Source organism: Protopterus annectens, chromosome 12.part0 (assembly GCF_019279795.1).
Source record: "Protopterus annectens isolate FY-2018-M chromosome 12.part0, PAN1.0, whole genome shotgun sequence".
Lineage (NCBI taxonomy): Eukaryota > Metazoa > Chordata > Ceratodontiformes > Protopteridae > Protopterus > Protopterus annectens.
The window spans coordinates 967801512-967828121 of record NC_056746.1 but is presented as its reverse complement, the minus strand read 5'-3'; the positions used below and the strand labels follow the sequence as shown (position 1 = coordinate 967828121).

Here is a 26610-nt window from a genome sequence, read left to right as displayed (position 1 = left end):
GTACAAAGCTACAGTGCAAACAGCAGAAGAACAGAAATTCCAAGCCAATAAATTCTCTTTCTGAGATCGAGTTGTAAAACACTGTTAAAATGTATAAATCAACATTAACATCACATAAGTAAGTAAACTCATGTTATCATTTAATCCATCAGTTCATAATAAAGCTGATGATGGTATATCTTTAACCCTGGCAGAGCAAGACTGACTGACTGAAAACAATATATCTAGCTTTTAACTTTTTGCAAAATAGCAATGTTAAAGTAGTTATTGTTGCGAGAGAAAGGAATTTCTTTCATTAGAATAAAACTTAATGGTAGAATAATTTCCCTAATGGACTGACTAAACATATTTCATTATGTTAGAATTAATGCAGTAATGAACATGAGCTAGTATCCTAACACAGATGTCCAATGGGGGGAAAAAATTCTGAGTGGTGGAAATGTAACCAACTGACCTCTGCTATTATATGGGTATGTTGAGTGAAGCATATTCTCTTATGGTAGTTTTCAAACTCTCTTGCTTGTTAGCATCAGCACCACTGGTCCTGTGATTGGGGGTGAACTTGGGTTGACTATTTGTCTTTTGCACCTCTGAAATGACTGGCTCTGTTTGCAGCAAATGCAGAACATAATTAAGTCACCTCTGGTCCCATAATAAATGTTAAACTTCTCAGTATCACTTTTTGTTTGCCATGTGCCCAAAGCCATAGCACAAAACATTTTTTTTAATTGTTTTTGCCTGTAATCAATCAAACCTCCTGTAATGGGTGTTCTTAATCTCCTCAGGGTAAGAAATGACAAAAGGGAGTCTTGATCCAAAGAGACACTGAGGTTGTTTTTATCCTTCATTACCTTGATGTTGCAGTCAGCCTTCAGGGGGGAAGGAATACCCTTATCTCTGTAGTCTAAGGGGATGTCTTTAGCCCCTGTAGACTGTGTGTGTGTGTGTGTGTGTGTGTGTGTGTGTGTGTGTGTGTGTGTGTGTGTATGTACTAAAGGACTACTCTAATTTTCCTTTGACAGGAGGACTACCTGCTGTTCCAACCCTTGAAGCTGTGCTACTTTTTGAGGTGAAGTTGAAGGAAATTCCTGAATGGCCTGTCCCCCACCTCCCCAGGCAGTTGAGATAAACAACGTCATCACAGAGCCTACTTGTATTGCCTCTTGTCTGTGCAAACTCACTACCTTGCATGTGTAGTGGAGGCCACTATCACCAGCTTGAAGCCAAGTGCATGCCTCCAGTCAGGTACTGGCATGAGATGTTTGCATGTGCTAGGCATCTGTACTAAAGTGATTGGACTGTCTCATCCCAAGGGTGGGTGGGCTAGCATCAAACATTTACTCCTACATTCCCCCTACCAGGTTGCTCTAGCCCCAAAACTTATTACTTGAACTCAGGTTGTCTGAGTGGTAATTAATTCATTATCTAATGTGTAGCCAAGCGTACAAAATCTTTTTCTGAATAGTTAAGGAAAGGTAAGGAAAGTCTGACTTCAGGAATTATGACCATGTTGCCAGCTTCCCAGAAACTGTACTGGCAAGTAATCAAATTTTATAACAGAATACCCAGGAAAAGGAAAAACGTGGTCTCACAATATTTTGCCCATGGGGCATAGTACTAAAAAATTGAAAAGATCTTTCATCAAAATCTGGTTTCTGATTTCAACAACACTCAGGAATAATATTTTATTTCTTTTTCTGAAGTGGTTTTCAAAAATTCCAAATGAGCTATTGAAGAAATGGTGTAAGATATAACTTGAATCATCATAACCTGTGACACCACATCAGCGTATCAGTAGGTTTGAAAAGTTACCTATTGGAACATTTGAGGGTAATTCTTACAATTTAGCCATGCAACCTCATGACATTTACATTAATAGGAGCAGGTTGTATCTGCATCGTCATGCAACATAATCTGTGAATTCTTTCATGGTCAGACCTGCAGCATACATATACAGCATGATGTGACTTTGTACTATTAGAGCCTCTTATTAATTTAAGTTTGTTTACTGGTGTACAGATCTTATCTCTTGGACCGACTCCAGTCTGACTAGAAGTACAGAAAGTATCAAAACAAATGTATACAGACTATTACAATGATGTAAAGATAGTTACAGCAGAATAAATTCAGATAAGAACTAACACAGTTCAGTAATATATTTAAAGCAGATTACTGTAGCACTACATATAGAGGTAATATTTATGCTTTTGCATTATGTACAAAAAAAAGAATGTTTATAAGTAAAGGGGTCAGGGTGGAAGGAAAAGGAATATAGGAGGAAAGGTGACATGGGTGAGCTAAGGGCTGGAGATTAGAGAAGGTGAGATGGTGCTAAAAGAGTTGAAGTAATAGTCTACTGACAGCTGAACATTATATGTGAGAATATAATATAAACAGAGGTGAAAAAGAAGGTTCTATGCGTTTTTGTGGCCTGAATGACAGCATTTGTATTTAGAATGGTTTACAAGGTAGGCTTTCAACTTAGTCCAGAATTATGGGTAAGATGTGACTTGAGATGAGATTGGAGAGCTTTCCATAGCTTTGGACAAAGTATAGAGAAGCAGTGAAGCTTGGTTACTAGAATTTCAAGAAGAGGTCTACTATAGTCCTGGCTTCTAAGGTTATAGGAGGATATCTTTGGGGTAAGTATTGCAGCTAAAGGAGAAAGGAATCAGAGCACAGCAGTTTAAAAATTGACAGGCATGTAAAAGGTCAACTCTTTGTCTGACAGGAAGCCATTTGGCTTATTCTATTATTAAAGTGTGTTCTTGCCTGGGGGAGGAATAAATCTACATACTTTATACAAAAGGATTTTTATAGCATTATAATTATTTTTTGAAGTAGCAACGATAAGTGGCAGACCATATGCAGCTCTGAAAGAAGGGGTGTTTTACCTGTGATGGATCTGGTAGAATAACACATAAAATAGAATATTTGCATGTCCCAAAATAAAGGCAATTTATTTTCTGTCTAGTTTTGTCGAGGTGTAAACTAAAGGAGATGGGTGAGTTCAGCCGTAATTCTAGGTTTCTAAAATAGCTGACATTCTCAGTTTAAGTATTCTCCACAGTTTGGATTTGTAAAGAGTTGATTCGTTTGGCAAATCTAGATTTTATCCCAAAGACCACGGATCATGGATGAGTTAGAGTAGATTCATATTGGTAATCCAAGTAGAGAGTAAGTTGAGATGGGTTTGTAGTAGTCGGTGCTGCATTGTTTGAAGGGAGTTAGTAGAACAGGATCTTATCATCTGCCTACAGCTAGACTGGGAGCTGATATAAGTTGTTGGGGAGTTTGTTGATAAAAATGGAATATAGTAAAGAGGCCAGAATTGAACCCTGTGGTAAAACTTTTGTTAAAGGTGGCTTTGGGTGAGATGTATAATATGATTTTGACTGAAAAATCACAATTAGTTAGTTGTAGAGCCTAGGTGCTGCTTCTGAACTTATACTTAGTTCTGTATGATTTAAGAGGATGGAGTGGTGTACATGGCCAAAGGCTTTGATTAGATTGATAAAGATTGCACCTATAAAGAGGCCTTTGTCCATGTTAAGGAGTAATTTATCTGTGTCTATATTGCACTCATAACACTGTGTTCTTCCCAGAAACTGGTGTATGGGGTTTGGACAGAAATGTTAGTTGTTTGTAGGTTTAGCTTACTTAAGTAAAGGTTGGACTAAGGCTGATTTCCATATATTTGGCAACATGTTTTGTGTGAGACATAGATTGTAGATGAACGTTTGCTGCATATTTATATTTTATTTCTTATTGGGCTACCTTTGCTTTCACTCAGATCTATGTTTTTTCAGTATGAACAGAAGTGGGAGATAGCGAAAGTCTCTACAGTGGTACCAAAGAAGGGGTATGTATTGTCTGTACCTGTTGGTGTATCTAGTGGACTTTGAGAAAGTTGTACGAGGACTATTTCTTTAATAGAAGCGGGTGATGAAAGGTAAGGGAATTGGTACATTTTTTGCAAGGTGAGGATTGTTGTACTGTCGCTTTGGAAAATATGTGAATTCTTTAAAGAAGTCGGGGGGTTGAAGGGGAACAGGAGCTATTTAATAATGATTGTGTGTCTCACACAGTTAGTCAATAACTTGGCAAATGTATAAATTTTGGTCTGTTGAAATGTTGATTAGTGAATTTGGTTTAGCCTTGAAGAAGCTTGAGAGTGAAGGTCTGAGGTGTTAATTTTAAATGGAATCCAGTTTGGGTTGTTGTCAGCTTGTGTTACTAGGTCAGGATTTGTATATTTTGTAAGGTGCTACCACTTTTTGATTCCAGGTCTTGCGTCAAGCTTACAGTCATAACCTGGAAATAAATGATGGATGGGTTAGAAAAGCCTGTGTTGTGAATTATACTTGGAAACAGTTAATGTTAAATTATAATGTGTACATGCTATAGCAATACAGTAAGAGTTACACTCATGACTTTGTCTCATGAGCATATCAAATACCCTGAAGAGGTGAATAATAGCTCACACTTTTTATAACATTCGATATAATGATTAGGTTGTATTTGTCATAACATGAAAGAGCTTAGAACACTTCCATTCAGGACATTTATACTATATTATACTGATTTGAGAAACAAGGCTGTGAACCATCCTGTAAAATACAAGCAACTACACAAACTATCTGCAATCCAAAATACTTCAGCATGAAAAAAGCCGTATAAAGCCAGTACTTCAGTAAACTATAGGTGCAAAACACTTTTACTCAGTAAAATCTAAACAAAGCTTGGTACATGCAGATTTTTGGAACAGCTTTCAATTCCCAGTTGCAGAGAGGAGAGTTTGGTCTAAAAATAGTGGGATTTAAAAGTAATATAAAGAAAATAATTAGAAGGGGGTGTGACACTACAGAGAAATACATTGGATCCCAAGTGTTACTTGTAGTACAGGAAGCAAAAGAGGTGGATGTAAGAATATTCTTAGGCCAATTTTTTACCTCCTGTGTTAGTAGGAGCAATCAGTTGGCACAAGTACAGAACCTCTGATTCACTGAACCAGAATTCAGGTAAGGTAAATAAAGTAAAACTGGAACTGTATATCACATAAAGTATTTTCATATCCTACAGAAATATGCAGTGAATGTTGCTTTTTCAAATTTCTGTGAAACAGAAATTCCAGCACATAGAAGGATATAATCCCATGATGGAGAACTGAGCAAATGTAAATTGTCATTTTGGGGGTTGGTCCATTTCAGAAATAACAAAACCCATATGTACACTGCAGCAGAGAAGTTGACTTTAGCAAATGTTTCTCTTTAAAGGGAAACGAAAACCGCTTCATATGTGGAGGAGGTAATCTTGCTTGCTTTTATCTGTATTCTTTATAAAAGTATGTTGCATACCTAGAGGTCCTGTTAGAGATACATTTTTCCTTTAAACTGTGTGACACTGCAGCTGACAATTGAGGGAAGCAGCTAAGATCTGCCAAAATGGGGAAAGACTGATAACTATTAAAAGATCTACACAGAGCGTCAGTTTTGTTAAAATGCAGTGCATTAGAAGTCCTTGAGGTCCTCTTACAGATGGAGTTTCCCTTTCAACTGTGTAACCTGGCAGTTGAAAATTGCGGCAAGCAGTTATGCCATAATATGGTAAGGTTGATACTATTTACAAAACTTCACAGAGCTTCAGTTTTCTTAAACTGATGTGCATTAGCAGCCATCTATGAACAGCATACACTTTCCAACTGTAGAGATGGGTGTCTTTCCAAAGCTAAGAGGGATTTAAAGTCTGTCATGCTAGTTATTTGGACAGAATGACTTCACAGTTTACAGTCAAAGTCTCCTACTTTTGTAAATTGGGTAATAACGTTTCCCTTTACTGGGATAATCTGCATGAGTCTTAGCTTTTAGGAATCCTATGGCATGGATTGTATCATCTTTGGGGATTTTCTTTGGGGGGGGGGAGTGGCTGGGAGACTAATTTTGATGGTGGATATGCTTTATCTTCCTTACTGGAGGAGCCAAAAGCCAGGTAGCATTAATGAGGTGGAGTTTAGATTCCAGTCCTTATTAGATAGGGCTGTTCTTTTTAATTATTTTTATATGAAGATTTAGTTTTGTAATTGGCTGTTGCAGGCTTAGGAACTATGTAAGGAGGAAGGATGTGTGAAAGGGGAGGTCTGTGTCTGGATTCTAGAACAGCATGTGCGAAGATCTGTGGCTGTATATTTGTACTTTGGGAGTGGGTGGGTTTTTGTGGCAAGTTGGCCAACTGAAATATGGGTCTGAATGTCAAGATGGCTTCTGCATGCCTTTGCCAGACTTTATCACAAGATGTCTGCAATACATGACTTTGTTAGACATTTTCACAAGACAGATATTGGATGTCTATCCCTAACATGTTCTGAAGATGGCTGCTGGAGGTTAAATGTTAGTGTATTGTACTACTAGTATGGAATATGTTAATTACTATCATATGTTTAGTTCTGGTGGTAGGTGTACTGTTTCGGAGAGGGGATGGACAGGAATGTTCAAATATGCTGTTATCTATTTCTGCACTTCATTATATATATATATATATATATATATATATATATATATATATATATATATATGTATATGTGTGTGTATTTTTTTTTCATGTTAGTTTTTTTTTTTTTTTTGTAGCATTGTGGTTGTAGTTCACTTTTGGTAGACACTTTTGCTATAAGTAATAGAGGAGATTTTTGTTTTATTATTATTATTATTTAACCCCAGTTTGTTTCTATAGTATATTTTATTTTTTATGGGGAGGGTCAATTCTGTTTGATATGGGATAAATTTAAACAAGTAACCTTTTATGATTTGTAGATGGCAAACACACACACACCTACACACACACACATATATTATGTGGTTTGATAACATTTTATCCACACTGTCTGAATAGGATTTTGTCTTATTGCTTACTTTTAGTTTATTTTCAGAATATCTGTGCTAAGTCGCTTACTTTTGTGTAAGGTCAGGCTTGTTTTATTTTGTTAATTAGTTTGTATGGCGGAGGAAGAGCTTAAGTGAAAAAAGGGTGAGGATTGAAATATTGAAGAGGTAATCTGTACAAACTCCTCGTTAAACAGATGGATGAGACGTTGGATAGAATCCTAAATTAACTGTAACAGACAAAAAATATGAAGCAAAAATCTGGACATTCTGCAAATTCTGGACTGTTAAGAGGTATGGATGTGATAAAACTAATTTAAGCAACCTTTAAATTTAACATAAAATGTCAATTTCATTTAAGCTAATTCACTGAGGTTTAAATCAGCTTCAGCAAAGTTTGCTGATTGATCTCAGTTTAGCACAGTTGGCCAAAAGTCTTATACTTGGTTTAAGTGCAGAACCAAGTATAATCCATACTTCTATATAAGGAGGATTGATTTAACTTCACCGAACTGTGCAAGCTTTAATGGATATTACTAAACTTATATTAATGCATATACTTGGTCACACACGGCAGATAACACACCAGTGTCTCACAAACACAGCCCATAAGGCATACCATAAACCAATCCAGTATCTGCCTGCCTTGGATAACATAGATGACAGGCCTCGATGCTTTGCCAGAGATGGCCTCCACCTGTCACCCCTGGGATTCCAGATCCTGGCCAAGGTTCTTGCCACCCCCATTGTGCCTTTTTTAGGCTATGTCCCAAACACAAATCTTCCAACATAAAAGATCTGTCAAAAAGCAAATTGAAGGTCATGCTGCTTAAGCTAGGAGCCTTAACCTGAAAATGTACTCACTGTGGATTCTTCTCTCATCAGAAGATGCTAATGTCTGTGAGGTCATGGAAACTTGGTTCAGGGCTGTGGATAGCACCCCTGTCTTACCAGGCTATACCTCATTCCACACATTCTGACCCCAACATGAGGTTGGGAAGACTAAGGTTGGTAGAATCTCTACCTTCATTGAGGACATGCACACCTCCAGACTGGTTTGCCAGCAAGATGCACTTGAATTACTCCAGGTGCAAATGGCAGTTGGCAAGACACCCATCCAAGTTATAGCCAGCTGCAGACCCCCCCCCCCCTCCATGACTCAGAACTCTCACTCCTCCTACCTGGACATACTTGACTCAATCAAGGTACCCCCTAACACCCTGATCCTTGGTGACTTCAACTACCCCACCATAGACTGGGTGAACTTTTCCTGCACTAATGCACTCACCCAATGATTCCTTGACTTCAGTTGTAATGCACTAGACCAGCTTGTCTCATCCCCCACAAGGGGAGATAACATTCTGGACTTGGTTCTCACCAACATGGGTGACCGCTGCACCACTCCCATAGTATGTTCTTCCCTGGTGAGAACAGACCATCGGTCTGTCTCATTTAAAGTTTCTATCCAATCCACCCCCCGGCTGTCACCAGGTGAAAAAAATTCTCAAAGCTGACTACAACCACCTAAGGGAGGGTATCAGTAGCTTCATACTGCCATCCCCCCTCAGAGGATGCAGACAACTATGCTGAACAATACCCCAATGCAATATACAAGCACCTGTACAACTGCATGGACTCAGCCATACACAACAGAACTAAAACCTGCTTCTCAAGGAAACACAAAACTGTGTGGTGGACATCCTCTATCAACAGACTTTACAACAAAAGGAAGAAACTGTTGTCCAAGGGTAAAAGGTAACAAATTCCAAATGGAAAAACTCCCTTCTCAGCCTCAACAAGCAAATTAGATTACTAGTGAAAACCTCCAAAGCCAATTATGAATTGAAACTAGCCTCTGAAACAAAGGGAGACCATAAAACCTTCTTCAGTTACATCAGGAACCTCCATGGCAAAGCCCAGGTTTGTTCCAAATTAGTACTTAATGGTAGCACTTACACTGATCCTGTTGACTTAGCCAACCTGCTAGCAGGTAGGTTCAGCGCAAACTTCACTCCCCATCCCCCCCAAGGCCTATTCAACATCCCTGATACTTGCCCTGCACTGCACTTCTCCATAGATCGTGTTAAAGGCCCTATCCAAGGCAAAGAACACAGCTTCCATGGGACCTGACAGTATCCCAGGCTGTATTCTGCACCATCTCTCCCACTCCACAAGGAGGGGATCCACCTTCCCAGTCTGACGAGCTTGATCTACAAGAGCATGGTACACATTATCATGGAACTTATAAACAAAGACATAGGCAACCTTCAAACACTGGACCCCACCCAGTTTGGGTTTGTGAAGAGCCGATCTTGTCTCCTGAACCTGATTGACTTCTTCGAATCAGTCTCCAGAGATGGGGACGAGGGTAAGGCGGTCCACACAACCTATCTGGACCTCGCCAAGGCCTTCGGCACCATCCCCCACTCTGGAATCATAGATAAACTTACTAAGGTTCATAGATTAGTACTAAGCTAAACGCCCTTGCGAGCTATTTTAAGCCTAGCCAATTATCCCTTGTGAGCCTCAAACCCTGCACCTTGTGTTTGTAAGGCAAACACCTTAACCATTAGGCCACCCTCCCAACCCTTGGGCATAAATCCCTACATCACTCGAAGAGTTGCCAACTGGCTTACTGACAGAACCCAGACTGTAAAAGTAGCCAACTCCAAATCCAGCTCCAGACAAGTGACAAGTAGAGTACCTCAGGGTTCAGTGCTGGGACTGCCCTTGTTTGGCATCTACTTCTCTGAAGTACAGGCCAACACTAAGAGAATCTGGCTAACAAAGTTTGCAGATGACTGCAGACTGGGAGCCATTTTTGAATCCCCAAATGATGTGGATATTCTACAAAAGGGTCTTACAGAAACAAATGCTTGGTGCCAGAGCCATGGGCTCAAGCTTAATGCCAAGAAATGTATAGTTATCCCCTATGGGAAAAAACCTGTACCCATGAATTACCATATAGGTGGCAGTACACTACACACTGAAAGTGTGATGAGAGACTTAGGGACACAGGTGGACAGTGATCTCATCTTCAATAACCACATCGCCACAACAGTCGGGAAATACTTATGTGTGGCACACCTCATCACTAAGGGCTTTTCATCCAGAAAAAAGGAGGTCATTGTCCCACTGTACTCATCCCTCATTAGACCCATTTTAGAGTACAACGCCCCGTTTGGTATGTACCTCACAAGACATCTGCAACAGCTGGAAAGGCCGCAGAAATACCTCACTAAAAGAATCAGACCTAAAGCAGATGCCCTATGCTGACCATCTGAAAAAACTCCAGCTATACTCTGTAGCATATCGTCTACTCAGAGGTGATCTCTGCTTAACATACAAGGCCATGTCAAACCCTGAGCTGTTGGATATGCTCCACTTAAAGAAATCCCAATCCCTTAGAGCCACATGCTCCAGGTAGCTAAACCTTGTCATCACAATAAACAAAACATTCTGGAGGGATAGGTTCCTGACCCAGAGACCCCCCATACTCTGGAATAGACTGTCCATACATGTCAAGCAGAGTGCCTCCTTGCCCCTCTTCAAAAGGAACCTTGATGATTGGATGGGACACAGGAAATTCACCCAGGGGTCAGTCGCCCTGCTAGACAGGGGTCCAGGGAAGTAAATATTGTGGGAAGAAATATCCAGGGAATTGTAGGCTTGTAGAGACCCTAGGACCAATAGCCTAGTACCAACCTATGAATCTCCAGCTATCACTAGCTTTGCCATTAAGCACCCTATTCAACCACAGCCTAAGTACAAGCTTCATTCCAGCAGATTGGAGAACTGCCATTGTCATCCTTTTGCACATATGTGGTGCCACTACTGACCCTCTAAACCATCACTCCATTAGCTTGACAAGTCTGATCTGTAATGCCATGGAGCATATTATTATGGATCCTATAAACAAGAACATAGGTGATCTTCAAGCACTTGATCCACCCACTTCGGATTCTTTAAAGGCAGATCTTGCCTGCTGAACCTGGTTGACTTCTTTGAGACTGTCACCAAGGCCATGGATGAGGGAAAGTCAGTACATACAGCTTACCTTGACTTAGCTAAGACCTTTGACACAATCCCCCACTTGGGCATCATTGAAAAGCTAACACAACTAGGCATAAATCCCTATCTCATCAGGTGGGTGGCCAACTGGCTCACGATAGGATCCACAAGGTCAATATAGGTGACTCCACCTCCGAGAGCAGACCTGTCACTAATTGTGTTCCCCAGGGATCTGTCCTGGGACCCCTTCTGTTTGGCATCTACTTCCCTGAGGTCCAGGAAAAGACAAAAGGCCTGTGGTTGACCAAGTTTGCAGATGACTGTAACTTGGGTGCTTTCACTGATTCCCCAAATTATATTAAAATACTGCAAGAGGGTCTCACAGCAACAAATGACTGGTGCCAAAGTCATGGCCTTAAGTTAAATGCAAAAAAGAAAATGTATTATTATACCATTCAGCAAAAACACAGTCCCTTCTGATTACCACATCAACGGCAACCCCCTAAGCACACAACCTGTGATGAGAGAGACCTGGGTACTCAGGTTGACAAAAATCTCACATTTGGCCATCATGTAGCGGCAGTGGTCAGAATTTTCTTGGTTCATCTCATAAGTAAAGGGATTCCATCCAGGAAAAAAAGGAGGTTATTATCTCTCTCTACTCCTCCCTCATTAGGCCAATAATTGAGTATAACACACTGTTTGGTATGCACCTCTCCAAACACCTGCACCAACTAGAAAGGCCACAGAAATACCAAACAAAGAGACGCCATGGCCTCCAACACCTGTCCTTTGTGGACAGGTTCAGATCACTTTCACTCTACTCAGTATCATACAGATTGCTCAGAGGAGATGTGTGTCTTGCCTACAAGGCAATATTGGACCCTGCCCTACTAGAGATGCTTCATATCCACAAGTCTAACTCGTCGCGCATTACATGCTCAAAAGGCCTAAATCTAATATGCAACATCAACAAAATCTGCTGGAGAGACAGGTTTGCCTCTTACAGGCTGCCCCATCTCTGGAATAGACTTCCCATACATGTCAGAGTACTTTGCTGACCCTCTTCAAGTGCAACCTTGATGAGTGGATGGGAAACCACAAATTTGTCCCAGGGGTTCCACCTGTGTCCCTCATTGACAGGAATGACAGGTGCTGACAGAGGTTTCTTTATTTTGGGGGTAAACTCTTGGCTAGGCTTGTAAGGACCCCAGAGCCATTAGCCTAGTAACCTCCTATGATCACTGTTAAAGCTAATATAATATTTACACTTTCCCTGTTTTGTAACTAAGGTGTGTCCTCCTTATCTACTCTTTTAATCTTCTGTTATGTTAATTCCATCTTCTCCTACTAAGCTATATACCTGCTACTACTTTCTTCTTTGTAAGCGTATCTCTATATTAGCCCACAATGAGGGCTACTTAAGGCACTGAATATTGTGCTTATCATGTCATTGTTTTTTGCATGCAAATTTAGTTGCTCTGATTGCTTTACAATCATCTTCATTTTTGTTACATAACTTTTGGAGTTTTTTGGGGGACAGTCTTCCATGGCCTAGTTGGTAAGCAAACACAATAAATAAATAAATAATAAAATAAATAAATAAACTTATGGGGGGGGGGGGGCATTGTACAGCTGGTTAATTTGGCAACATTGCTTAGTGTGGCAAGGTGTAATGCATCGGCGCTGATCACTGGAAGAGACAGTGAAGCTTTATAATAAAGCATGGTAGGGAAAATCTGCTACATGCCATGCCTGTCAGATTGGCTGATCTCCTTGGTCATATAGATTGCAGGAATGCTGTTTAACAGACAGTCCTTATTCACTTGTTATTTTGTTCAGACATATGATATTTATTATGGCAATATTGCACAGTAGCAGGTGAATCCAGTACGAATATTGGCAGAAGAGAAAATGAGACGGGGCTTAAGCAGGATGCAAGGTTTAAAGATAAGACTGATGGAGTGCAGGGCAAGTCCTCTTTAAAGGATCAGAACCAGAGATTGCTAGGAGTGGTGGCCATCCCCAAGGAAACCAAGCAAAGAAGGTATTGTGCTTGTGTCACTGCAGGAGCAAGCAAGAATTGTGGGAAGGAAGGAAGGACCAGCTCCAAAAGTAGCTTGGTTTGATGGGAAATGCAAAAGGAGTGGTCCTAATATAAGATGGGTGGGGAGTGAGCTATCATGGTGTATCACAGTATGAAAGACCTGACACTGCTGTGGCTGAAATGGAATTGCTGAAAGGGCTAACACCCTTTGTTCCTGAGAATCTCTTTTTTCCGTGTGTCTGTGTGTCTTATACCAATGGAGCTTTTTTCTCTCTAGACCTCTGCTGAAAGGGGTTTAACACTCAGCCAGACTTCACTCGTCAATGAATGAAAACAAATAAACAAATACATATTTTGATGTGTCCTATATTCATATTAGAGGGACAACATAACTTTAATCCATATAAACATCCATAACCTTGCTAGATCTCCAGAGCCTATGATAATGTCTTAGGTGCATCAGTGCATATACTACAATAGATGGCAAAGCCACCCTCCACTCTACTATTAACACAATATATTCACATAAACCTTTTAAAAACCTCATTACCTGCAAAAACAAACACACAAGCACATCTAGTTTGTTATACAACTCTGAATGCAACATATATGTAGTTATCTGCACCAAAACATCCCTGCCCTGTTAAAAGCCAAAGCTAAATGACCCTTATTATGTGTGTGTAAGTCCTAACCCAATCTACTGTTGCACATTTAAGCATACAAATCTCTCTATACAAGGACTGTTGTATGTGGTCCTCGCCCTTCACATGCCCTCATGTAGTTACAGTATAACAAAATATGAAAAAAAGTAAATGTCAAATGTGTACTTTGAACATTTCTACAAACAGTTATAAACTGCAACTCTATACGGCCAAACAGTCAAAGGCATTAATTTAAAAATACTCCTTCAAATGTCCCAACCTCGAGTCCAGTTCTAAAGCAGGAGTTGATTTACATATAAAACTGATATTCTTTAACAAACATATATTCCTAAAACACTTCTGATTATCCATACACTACGGACAGTGTACAAAAACAATGCTACATCCTCCATGCTTTCTTCTCATCTGACAGAGGGCCACACTTCCTTCAATCAATGGAAAACAAAACAGCTGTCCTCTATGCTCTCACTCTCTCTTGCTTTCTCTTTCTCTCTCTCCCCAGAAGAATGAACAAACCAACTCTACTCGCCTACCTCCACTCAATTTCTTCTTTCATTTTAGGTCACTGCCCATACAATAACAACAGTCATCCAAACAGAGAATGAGAGAGTGACACACACACACACACAAAACTAAACTCAGTACAGATAGTATGGACCAGACACATAGACCCACATATGCTGAGGCTCTTGAATGTCATCTTCTGAAATTGTAAAAGGGTTCCAGATGTCACACACAAAACAGGTATTGTTGGCAACCTCTACAGCACTCTGCTAAGACAAAGCTCGCCAAGACACATAAAGCGTCATCACAGGGTGTCTCAACCTCTAAGCCCATAGAATAAACTGCCACACAAAGCAATACCATATTTTAGTCATGGGAGACATTGCTGTGAGACATGCAGATGTCCTACTCACTAAGATGAGCAAGGAGAGATTCGCAGTTAGCTGCTTGTCAGGCTTCAAACTCTGCCAGATCACACTTGCACTCAGGTTGTTGCACCATAAGTACCAGAATGTCTCTGCTTCAGTTCTTATAGCTATAAATGACCTGAGACATGCCTCTCTCGACTGTACAAAGAAAGGCATTATAGAGCTCTTAGGCATGCATGCCGGTGTGCATGAGCCTAGCACTGAGCAGCATTCTACCTTTTTCAAGGATAATACCACATTATCAACAGCGGGTCTTCTTCTTCTTTTGGCTTTTTCTCGGTTAAGGCTTGCCACACCTGTCTGCTCATGATTGGCAGTGGAGTTTTTTTATGGTGTCGAGTTGCCAGCCCACCACCCAGCCTTCCACAGAAGGCACAGGCACACACACACACGCACACACACACACACACACACACACACACTCACGCCTAGGGCCAATTTAATGTGTCCAATCCCCCTACAGCATGTCTTTAGGATGTGGGAGGAAACCCACTTGACCACAGGGAGGACATGCAGACTCCACACAGAAGGCACCCCAGCCAAGGATCGAACCGGAGAACCTCTTGCTGTGAGGTGGCAATGCTAACTGCTGCACCACCGCAGCCACCCTTATTACCAACAGAAGATAATCAACTCTAATAATTGGCATAGTTTTCTTGTGTCACTCCAAGGAGGTACAATATTTGTCTGCCTGGGAGGATATGGTAGGTGTACCATGCTGCTTTGTCAGGGATGGTCTGCACCCCCCCAGGTTTTTGAATATTGGCTAAATTTTTGTCCACCCCATAGTGCCTATTTTTGACAGAGCCAACCAGATAAATCTACCAAAATAGTCAAACCGACTAAGAAAAATCTAAAGGTGTTACTGTTCAATCCCAGGAGTTTAAACAAGACAATCTGATCCCTGCAAACTCTCCTCATCCTGGAGCGTATAGACATTTGTGCAGTTACTGAGACTTGGTTTAAAGCCATAGAGGTCACCCTAGCGGTACAAGGCTATACTGTCTTCCAAACATTTTGACCAGCTACTGCACAGGGAGGGTCTCAAGGCTGGTAAACAGTATTACATACCTGAGCTTCTCTGCATTCAACTTACCATAAGTGAATTCCTATACCATATTCTGGTAGACTATAAGTCCTTCTTCATGACACAGGAAGCCCTTATCATGTATTTAAATGTACTAGTTATACTTCTTATTCCACCCATCACAATATTCTTGGGTGGCATTAACTACCTCACCATTAACTGTAAATCATACATGACCTCAAACATGCAGACCCAGAAATTCCTGGACTTATTTAAAAGAAACACTCTTGAATAGCTAGTCTGCAGGTCCACCAGGGGCACAAATGCCCTTGACATTTTCCTCACAAACATGAGGGAATGATGCACTCCCCCTTGGGTAAAGCCCTTATTGACCAGGTCAGACCACAAAGCTGTCTTCTTTGAAATAAACATTAAGCTCAGGATCCCAGTTGAAACTGGAAAATTTCAAACCTAGTCCAAGGCTAACTACCTCCTAATAAGTGACAGTCTAGCAAACGTCCAATCCCACAGAAGCCCTGAAAGCACAGCTGCTGATGTGGAATTGTTCACAAAATCCCTGTACAGTCATGAAAATAGCTACATAAAGACATCTGTACCTGCCTGAAATAAATATAGGGCAATCTACATAAACAAGACAACCTAGTAAAAGCCCAATATAAATAGATTATATAACAAAAGAAAGAAACTCATGTCCAAAAACAGAGCGGGTGTTGCCATCAAGGTAAAAACTCCCTCATCAGCCTGAACAAGGAATTTAAGGAATAAATCAAGTCCGCCAAAGCCAAACTTGAAATCAAAATAGCCTCCCAAGCTAAGGACATCCATAAGGCTTTGTTCAGTTATGTCTCTAACCTTAAAGGCCAATGTTAAAAAGAACTACCTTTACGGAGCTAGAGAATATATAGCAAATCTGCTGCAGAATAAATTTAGCACCAATTTTAGCCTTATCACCTCCAGTCTCCTCCCAGGAAATACTTCCACCATTTTTCCACCAACTATCTCTAGGGACCAGGTCCTCATTGCAGTCTGTAAGGCCAAGAACACTGCTTCAATGGGCCTTGAAACCTGCCTTCTAAATATCATTGAACATGACATATCAGGGCTGCTAGAATCAATTTTTTTAACTATAGTTTCCAGACAGGCTTCATTTCATATGAGTGGAGGACTGCAACAGTTGTGCCACTACTCAAGGGGGGGGGGGGGTCCTTCCATGAACTAAGGGAACTATAGACCCACAAGTCTTACTAGTCAAATATCTAGGACTACGGCTTGATCAGTCACTAACCTTCCACTTCCACATAGACAAAGTGAAAGTCAAAGTAAACTCTTCCCTCTTCAGCCATTGATATCAACTTCAATACGGGCTCCCAATTTTTGCTTCTGCCAACAAGATAAACATTACCATACTCCAGTCTATTTCTAACAGCATCTGTCGATTCAATACAAACCCACCTTTCTGTGAGCATCACTGTATCACCCTAGACAAGCCAATGGCTACCCATAAAAACTACTCTTGCAGCTAGACTACATGAAAAAAAATTACACATACAACCTGAAAAACTACTCACAAGCAGAACCAAATCTCTCATTCCCCCAAGAACCAAATTCCACAGCACTGAACATGCATTCACCTGTCAGGCACCTGCTCTTTGGCAAGCTCTCCCCATCAGAATTAAGGAAATCAACACAATCCAAATTCAAAATGCAACTCAAATAGTACTTCTTCATCCAAGTCAAATGATCCTACTTCAACACAGGGAGTATCACTTAAACTATCTCCTTTCTAAGTATCTTCTTCTATCTCAAGAGTCACTGAAGATTTACCCACTTTAGAAATATAATATATATATATATATATATATATATATATATATATATATATATATATATACTGTACATTACACACTGCTTAATTGTACATTGTACTGTGCTTGTTCACTTGAGTGTATATACACAGTTTCTTTTCTATGTAATGTGGCTGAACTACTCTGTTATTGCTTACAAAACATTTCACAAAAAATACAGAAATGTATTTCACCTGGGCTGCACCTGAAATTTGTCAATACTCATCAGTACACTACTTCAATAAACAAATACAAAGAAGAAAAAAGAAAAGACTACAGGGAATAATCAAGTCCTATGCAGACCATCTCAAAGTCCTATCTCTGTACTTGTTCTCCTTCAAACTGCTGCACGGCAATCTATGCCTAGCCTACAAGCCATTCTCTGATCCTACAGAGATGGAGCTGTTGTACGCCCAGAAGACAGCATCAGTAATACTCAATCTAAAGACCTAAGCCTTGTCTGCAAAATAAACATGACATGTTGGAGGGACGGGTATGTGTCTTAAAGATTATCCCTTCTCTGGGACAGGCTTCCCCTCCATATGAAGCAAAGTTCATCCATAACCCTATTCAAACATGACTACAACTAATGGATGGAAAATCACAAATTTACCTGTGGTTTGGAAACTATGTTCCTAATGGACTGGGGTAGCCTGGGAATGCTTAATATGTACAAGCATATATTATAATTGTAAAATTCCTTGGGAGTATTGACAAATGTCAGCAATATTTTGGTAAATTCAGGGTAATCTTGGCTAGGCTTAAAACATCTCTTGGGATGATTGCCTAGTAACAGCTTTGAACTATGAACCTATAGGAAGTTAAGTTAAGAGCTAGGGAAGTAAGAAAACTATAGAAGTGGAAGCAGGATAGCTGCATAACAAAGAGATTGTATAGGCTTGGGTGAGAAGAGGAGGCAAGAATTTTGTTACAAAATAGAGTGGTGTGTGTTTTCTCATAAATGATAATGTGCAGGGCAAATGGACAGAGCAGCACATATGAGAGGAGAAAAGGGATCATGGTGGCATTGCATTATGGGCAAGGGATCATGGTGGCATTGCATTATGGGCAAAATGAGGTAAAGGAGATTATTTTGCAGAAATTTCTGAATGCAGTAAAGAAAGAAATGCATTAATGATGATGACAAGGTAATTTCAGGGAAATATCTTAATTTGTTTTTTGAACATAGTAGTGGTCAGAATGTTTGTGGCAATGTAATTCCAAACCTGGAGTCAGAGGGTTTTGTAGAGGAGGATGAAAGGTTTAGGAATTCTTGATATTTAGAGTGAAAATAAGGAAACTGCAGGCAATTTACATTTATTAAGGATAAATGCAAACAGGAAAGAGAGCTAGACAAGATTTTAGTTGATCTAGTAATAATGAGGTAGGAGAAATTAGTGGAGATTTTCAAAAGGAGCATACCTGACTATACAGTGGTATTGATGGCATGGCAATGATGGGGATGATAGATAGGGGATGATGGGGATGACAGAATGTTGGTAATTTGGTAATTGGAGGAAGATGGTCACGGTACTTTATTTACAAGTTATGGTGAAGCAGGTTGTTGAAGAAAATAGAGGCAGTAATGGGCACGTAGGAATAGAAGAATGGGATGCATAAAGCCTTAGGAAGGAATACAATAATGGGTTTTAGGGGTGTAGGAATAGAAGAATGGGATGCATAAAGCCTTAGGAAGGAATACAATAATGGGTTTTAGGGGTGTTGGAGAATTAATGCAGTAGGAAAGTTCGAAAAGAGAAACAAAAAAGGGAAGTTGCAAATAGTGAATAGGAGCAATTGTAGCAAATAAAGCAGGTAAAGATTTGAAAGAGTTAAATGATATATAGTTAGGTTCAGAACTAAGGAGAAGGGGACTAGGTAGTCGGGTAAAGTTTACACTAAGATGATGCTGTTGGTTTGGTGATTGAAATAGCAGAAGAAATAGGCTTGGATTAAGTTGGGAGGGGAAAGACTGGCATAATATAAGGGCATTAGAGAGATTTAAGGAGGCTTATTAAAATTAGAGTGGACAGATTAGGTTAGAGGAAGACTTCTTTAGTGACTGGAAAGGTAAATAGTTGAGGGTTAACCAGGAAGGGGTTGAATTTGAAAGTAGGAGAAGTTCTGGCAGCAGCTAGGTACATAAAGATTTAAAAAAAGCTAGCGGGAAACATAGCTTTCCAATTCATTTGGTCTAGTAGTTAGTGAAGTATGTGCAGGAATCCTTAATGAGGCGTTTGGTAATGGCAGAGTACCAACTTATATGAGAAAATCAATAGTAATAGTGTTGCTGTTGAGTAAGGGGGGACCCGACTAATTTCTTATCAGTATCTTTATGGAATGCTAGTGCAAACTGTTAGAGTGCTGCTGAATAGTCTTAAGGGCAGTAGTCCAAGATGGTCAGTGTTATATAGACTGGCTTTGCAAAGGGAGGTTTTCAACAGTGCACTGGAGAATGGTTTTAAATTTTGTGGAGAGGGCTGAGGAAAAGGGACATGGAAATCTGGAGATGGTGGGAATAAACATTCAAAAGTCCTTTGAGATTGTAGTTTGAGCCTTTGTCTTTGATTTCTTGCAACTACAGTTAGTGGAGCGGAATGAGACTAAAGCAAATTATCAGATACACAATAGAAAAGCAGTTAGACATGGCAGGATCATTATGATGTAGAACTGATGCTGTGAGACTATTAATATTACCTGTGAGTTTGTACTTGAGGCACATAGCATCCTAGTACATAGTTTCATGATTCATTATATTGCATGCTTCTTTGGCCCAGACTTGAGAATAGAAAGCTGAATTAAAAAAAAAATAGTACATATGTTAAGATATGGTAAACACACTTATTATCTATAATTAGTATGAATGATGTATTCTAGATTTAGTATGGGTGAGGAAGAGGTCATCCTTGGGGAAGAATGTAAACATTTGGGCTCAGTTACTGACTGTATTGCTTTCACTGAACATCTGTATGTGCAAGGAATCAATGACATAAAATTTCTGTGTCTTAAGGTTTTTTATGAGTTGATGTTATGTTTTAGTGCATTAGTGGGGTTCATACCACAGTACTGGGAGATTTGCCAGGTTCATGTTATATGATAATCGGCTACAAATGTGGTCAGTATTCAGTGCCTTATACAAGACAGAGAGGTGACCTAAATGTAGTACAAAATGATATTTAGTAATACAGACTTATTGAATGTCTTAGATGTGCACATTATAAATCCTTATCACAATAAAAATGTAGAGAAAAGGCTAAATATATTGCCATTTACTAGCATAGATAGTTTAGTGCAAGAATGGTATAAGCCAATTTACAACATTAAAAATGCTAGTGGCTTGAGCCATTCGAAACAAGGTTATATGAATGTATGGTTAACAACAAGTATATTTAGCTGGTAAGCAAGCAGACACAAAGGATAGAGTATCCTTAGACTGAATGTAGGAATGAAAGAATGCATGAGCTGTGCCTATTTGATTAAAGCTAAATATTATTTATCAGATCAGTTACAGCTGAGCCAAGTCTTGACAATAAGTAATTGTTTTCAGCAAGTTAATTCTTAATACCACTGAGAAGTGCATTTTACTTTTTCCTCAAGTAGGAATGGAATGTAGCTACCTGCAATAAAAGCTGACATAAATATAGGCAAAGTGCTGCATCAGTAAATTGGGTTACAGCAGATTCTAGGGGATTATGATAGCATTATAATTACTGGTAAATAGAAATCATCAAGTGGCATTTCACCAAGAAACAAAACTCAGTTTTGTGCTGTGTAGCCTGTCACAGTAATCTGCCCGTCTGGCACATTATGTGGAAGGGACCAGTGGAAGCAGTGCGAGTTCACATTGTTGGTTTTCGTTGTTCGGCATACTCCAGCTGTTGGGATAGCACCATTACTGCCATGAACTGTAATGGAACTGGAAGTCTAAAACTTTGGTAATGTACAAATACTGTTAATCCTAATGTCTTGACAGTTTCCAATATCAGCTGGAGAAGAAGAAGAAATATGAGATGGAGCCTTCTTCATTTTCAAGGAAGCAAGTTTAGGGCATGTGTTCAGGGACATAGAATTTGCCTAGAATCGCCAGTGGAGACTGGATGATGGAGGTGGCTGCCTTCTAGAAGGAAGATTAGGTATGGAGGTAGCATCACTAGGGAAAGTATACCATACCACTCAATAACACACCCATAATTTGAGACAGTATGGGCATGCTTAGGGATGTATAGTGCTTAAATGGAAATTCTCTGCATGGTGCCTGGTTGATACTAATGCTATAGCTATGCTTTTACCCTTTAAAGGGGAATGAATGCCTGATGGTCAGTAACTATGTAAGGAAAAAAGAATGCAAGTACACACACACTCATATATACACGCACACACACGCACAAGTGTGCACGTGCATGCACACACGTATATGAGTGTGCATGCACATTTGGAAGACATTGTTATTTTTGCAGTTTTGTCACTGTCTGCTGCAGGGTAGGTGAAACATTTAAACACAAATTTTACAAAATTCACATACCTTGTGTTGAAAAAGATGTTTGGTGCTCTGCTGTAAATGTATTTGTTACCTTGGTGTAATAGTTATAATACTTGCAGGTCTGTCTGGGGGAGTCAGTCAAGCCTTATGTCATTCTTATGTATTTGTGGTGCCAAAGAATGCAACTAGGATATGGGTCCTAAAGCCTGCCCATTCCATATGGCCTAGCATTGCTTTAAATGTCTGTTTTTTTATTTTATACATTTGTTGAACAAATAATCCACTGGCCCCAGTGTGCATTTTCAGAGATGATCCAAGAACATAGTCTGGTTAAGTGACTTACTCAGAGTTAAACAGGAGGCAAAAGGAGGTGGAATGACTCAAATCCTATGCACTGGGCTGCAAGAGGCAGCTCATTAACCGTTTAGAACTTCAGTCCTCTGTACTAACTGCCAGACATTCATGGTTTATATGTTATGCAATTCACTTTGCATAATTATTTCATCCCTAACCTCTGCTAATACTCTCCAGTGCATCACTGAAAATGAAATTGTAATTTCAGAGATAACACACATTCACATAGCTTATCATGTGGAATTATTCCTGCTTTAGTATCCAACCAACAGCACAATATGGTGCTAAAAATGCTGAAAGTGATCAGTAATGTAATGCTAATGCAAATGACACTGTTCTCAGCATACCTCTCAACCTCTTAGAGAAAGAAATCCAGACAAAGCCATACGTAATGGTGGGACAAATGCCCAAAAATAGGAGCACTTTTTAAATATTGCTCTTCAAAACTTAGAAAGTTGATAGATTAACAGGTTTTCCATTAGCATGTATTTTCTGAAGGGTATGAAGTCTGAAACTCAACTGTCTGTCATTATCTTTTAAATTCAATCCTCACTAATTTGACAGAAAAAACACAATTTTATGAGAAACCGGCCAAAAATATGAGGGAAAATCTGGACATTCTGCGAAAATCTGTACAGTCGAGAGATATGGTTCTCAGGGCTGTATAAAGTCTGTTGAGTTTCCTGTTTGAAATGTTATTCTTTGACATGTTACGTTGACATGCTGAGATGTTGCTTTTGTTTTGGACATAAGGAATTTTGAATGAGTGTTCTGTTTTGCATAGTACTACATATTATGAACCTAAAATAAACATATTCTTTCCAGTAACTTTGTGCTGTTGTATTCACCCTATTTTTCTGTTACTTTTAAAACTGTTGCTTGAGTTAAGATACCATTTATTCAATGATACATGGACAATAACTGAACTGAAGCATTAATTTGAAAATCTATATATGTTTACTCTGGGGATGTTTTGACCTTTCATTCAACGTATTACTCTTCAAAGCATTTGCATATATGTGCTTTGGTCTTGCATGTACATATTACAGCACATTATATTTCTCAAAAATGAGTGAATTTTATTTATATGGAAATGTAGTTAGACTGAAATCTTACAGGAGGTAGGTAGTATATGTCACTGAAAGTCATGTAATAAGCTGTGCATACTGCAATCAGCAGGGAACAATGCATTATTCTAGTTATAGCCCTGAGAAGTGCTTGATTGTGTGGACATATCACCCCTAAGCTCTAGATAAATTCCATCTAGGAATGCATTGCAACACCTCATACACTTTTCTTGGCTTTTACAATGCTGAGTAGGTCACTTGCTGAGACTTTAGTTCTTATAAAATATTTCATCTAATATGAATACTGTCTTCAATTTACATGCTGTTTCACAATTTCTTTTACATTTGTTTACCAGATAATACACTGATCACAACTGATCGTTTAGAGGTACTTCCTGGGTGAAATAATTCAGAAAGATAAAAGTAAGTGGAATGTGGGGAGACAGTAATTTGCACATATCAAAAACAGAACAGAAAGGAACAACATATGACAAAAATTGCGCAGTTAATAATAATAGTTAATAGATGTAGCAACAATTATGACAGAAATGTACATCTGTCTGACATGATTTTATTTCAGGCTTACAGAATGGTGGAGATGCCGTGGGGTTATGAGAGTCAGTGTAGTAGAGAGTGGGATAGATAGGGTTAAGAGGTGTTAGGAGTTTTGACAGAGTAAGTCTAGAGGCTGAGAGGCCATTAGGTAATAAGTCCTCCTGTGTGGCAAGTACCAATTGATTTGGTGTGGAGGATTTTTTTTAAGTTCAGCTCTGACGGAGGAGAAGGGGGATCATAGTTTCTTTATGTGAGGGGGTCCCACAGTTTAAGAAGAAATATGGGAAATAAGTGGTTGGTACAGTCTAACCTCATTTGCAAGTGTTAAATCTTGGCTCTAGATGATTGTCACTGCTGAAGAGACAGCCCAACCCCATGTGCAGAAATGGGAAAAAGGGTTTATGGATGAATGGATGGACTGTATTTAGGGAAAATTGGTTTGTTGAAATGTCCAAGACTAAAGTGTATGTGGTATAAGAATTGCCAGCTAGAGGTTAAAAAGTGTTAGAATGGAAAAGTCTGAAGATGAGAGAACCTAGGAGCAGGTCTAGTCTGTGCATCACTGAAAGACATTTGGAGTTTTTGAGGGTGAGGCACTAGAGTTAATTAGGGGGTAAGTTAGTGATGAAGCGACAGATTTTATTTTCACTAGTCTATAGTGTGAAAAACTTTTTATTAGAGGATGTAGCTATTATGAGTAGACCACATTCCAGTTGGGCCAGAAAAAGTTATTGATTGTCCTTTCTTGCTTACGTTAACATTGTGTTTGCCATAAGGCTTGAGTTGTGGCTAAAAAAGGGTTCTGTACCAGTACACATGCCCAGTTATCAAGCCAAATAAATACATTTACAGAAGTTTTCTCCTGAGTTAATCCAAAAACTATTTCTCTTTGTTTCTGTGTCTTAAAAAATGGTGAAGTTGAAAATTATTATGGCAAAAAGAATAATGTTTTATACTTCTTTTGTTACAGGTAACAAAAATGCTGGCAGTTGTTGTAATTCTCTTTGCACTCCTCTGGATGCCGTATCGTACCTTGGTTGTTGTGAATTCTTTCATGGACCCTCCAAGTCAGAATGATTGGGTTGTGCTATTCTGCAGGATCTGCATATATCTCAATAGTGCCATCAACCCTATCATTTACAATCTAATGTCGCAAAAGTTTCGTGCTGCCTTCAAGAAGCTGTGTGACTATGACGATAAGCTGGGAGAAAATTCGGTGAAGTATACAATGCCAGTTTATTACAGTGTCATAAAAGACACTTCACCCTGCAGTCCAGCGTGTGATGTTACGGTTAAAGATGGCACTAATGGATTTTCCGTTTCAAGCAAAAGAGTAAATTTTTCAGGCAAAAATAACAGTGCAAATAGAGCATACAGTATTGCCTGAAGCGTAAGATGTTATTACTGTACGGGATGTATATACTCACATGTATCTTCTGCTCCATGCAGGCTAATATTTTTATTACGTTTTAAAATGTACGTGGTAGTTCACCATTGCCTGACTCCAGAATATGTTCTCCTGTAATATAAATGAAGCAGTTGCAGTCAGCAGCTATTTGTCAAGGGAGTGTTTTATAGTATGCTTTAAATTTCAGTATTCCAATTAATACTGATGCGATAAAAATGTTACAAGCTGAACAATAAGTTGGATGACTTTTCCTACACTGAGATTAACTTCAAAGACTTTGCATGAACTAGAATCATAGAATTATTTGCAAAGAATATCAACAGCATACACACACATATTTATGTATATATGTGCGTGTGTGTATTACAGGAAAGACATGATCTTTCTATAAAGATATCAACATATGATATTACAAAAGACAACATTGCTGTTATGGGAGAGGTTGATAAATTAAATGCACTCCACAGCAGCTACCACTTCCTCATGTCAATGTCACAAACCTGATGCAGGTTTGCTCATGTTTCCTAAACTTTACAGTACTTTCACTTTTGATGTTACAAAATATATATTTTAAAGAGGAAGCATTCTACAGCAAATTTGTCATTGTCCAGGATACAGACAAAGGCAAAATGAAAAAAAAAGCAAATTATGAGTATATATAGTAATGAGTTCTGCTGCATTGCACTCTTCTGAATCAAGCTCAGTCGTCAAAATAGAAAAAAATTAAGGAGCTGAAATATATACGCTCATTTTCTCAGAAAAAAAAAAGAAATTTGGTATTAAGAATTTTTGTGATGCTTTATTAAGGAATGTTTTTCTTTATTTTATTTCCGATGGTATTGAATAGTCTGGTGTTTTTGTTCAGAAAATGAAATACTGATACCTGAATTAATAATTTATTTCATTTTTAACTTGAAATAATGCATGTAATTGCCTATAATATGTTAAATGAATATGGTCATCTTCCCAGTGCAGACAAAGGAAGTTACTTCCTGACCTACTAGGATGTCTCAGTCTTTCCTCACAAGTCCAAAGATGGTGAGTAAAACTCTCCAGATGAAGTACAAATATCAGAAAATGGTTGTGCAATGTAGCCCACAGGCATGAAGAGAATTATTCTCAGTTAGTAACTCATTTTAAAGGTGTGCTGGAGGAACAAGGGAATGAAGTCTCGGTTACAGTGATGGGGTATTTATAGTCTAAAACATTGACTACAGAATAAACAGGAGGAAAGAGTAGAAAATAGTCTGTCAGAAACTGTATTGATGTCACATTTATAAAAAGACTAATTTGCATTCTTTGCAACTGTAGGTAATAGAAGCAGTTA

General features: G+C 39.1%; 1 protein-coding gene across 1 annotated transcript in view; it reads left to right on the top strand.

The window, feature by feature from the left end:
• Window positions 1-25371, top strand: part of LOC122816910 (thyrotropin-releasing hormone receptor-like) — a 333987-nt gene extending 308616 nt beyond the window's left edge. The window contains exon 2 of the mRNA XM_044089991.1: window positions 24846-25371. Coding sequence (XP_043945926.1) covers window positions 24846-25262 — 417 coding nt within the window. The 3' untranslated portion in view covers window positions 25263-25371. The remainder of the gene's footprint in view (window positions 1-24845) is intronic.
• The last annotated feature ends 1239 nt before the right edge of the window (window positions 25372-26610 follow it).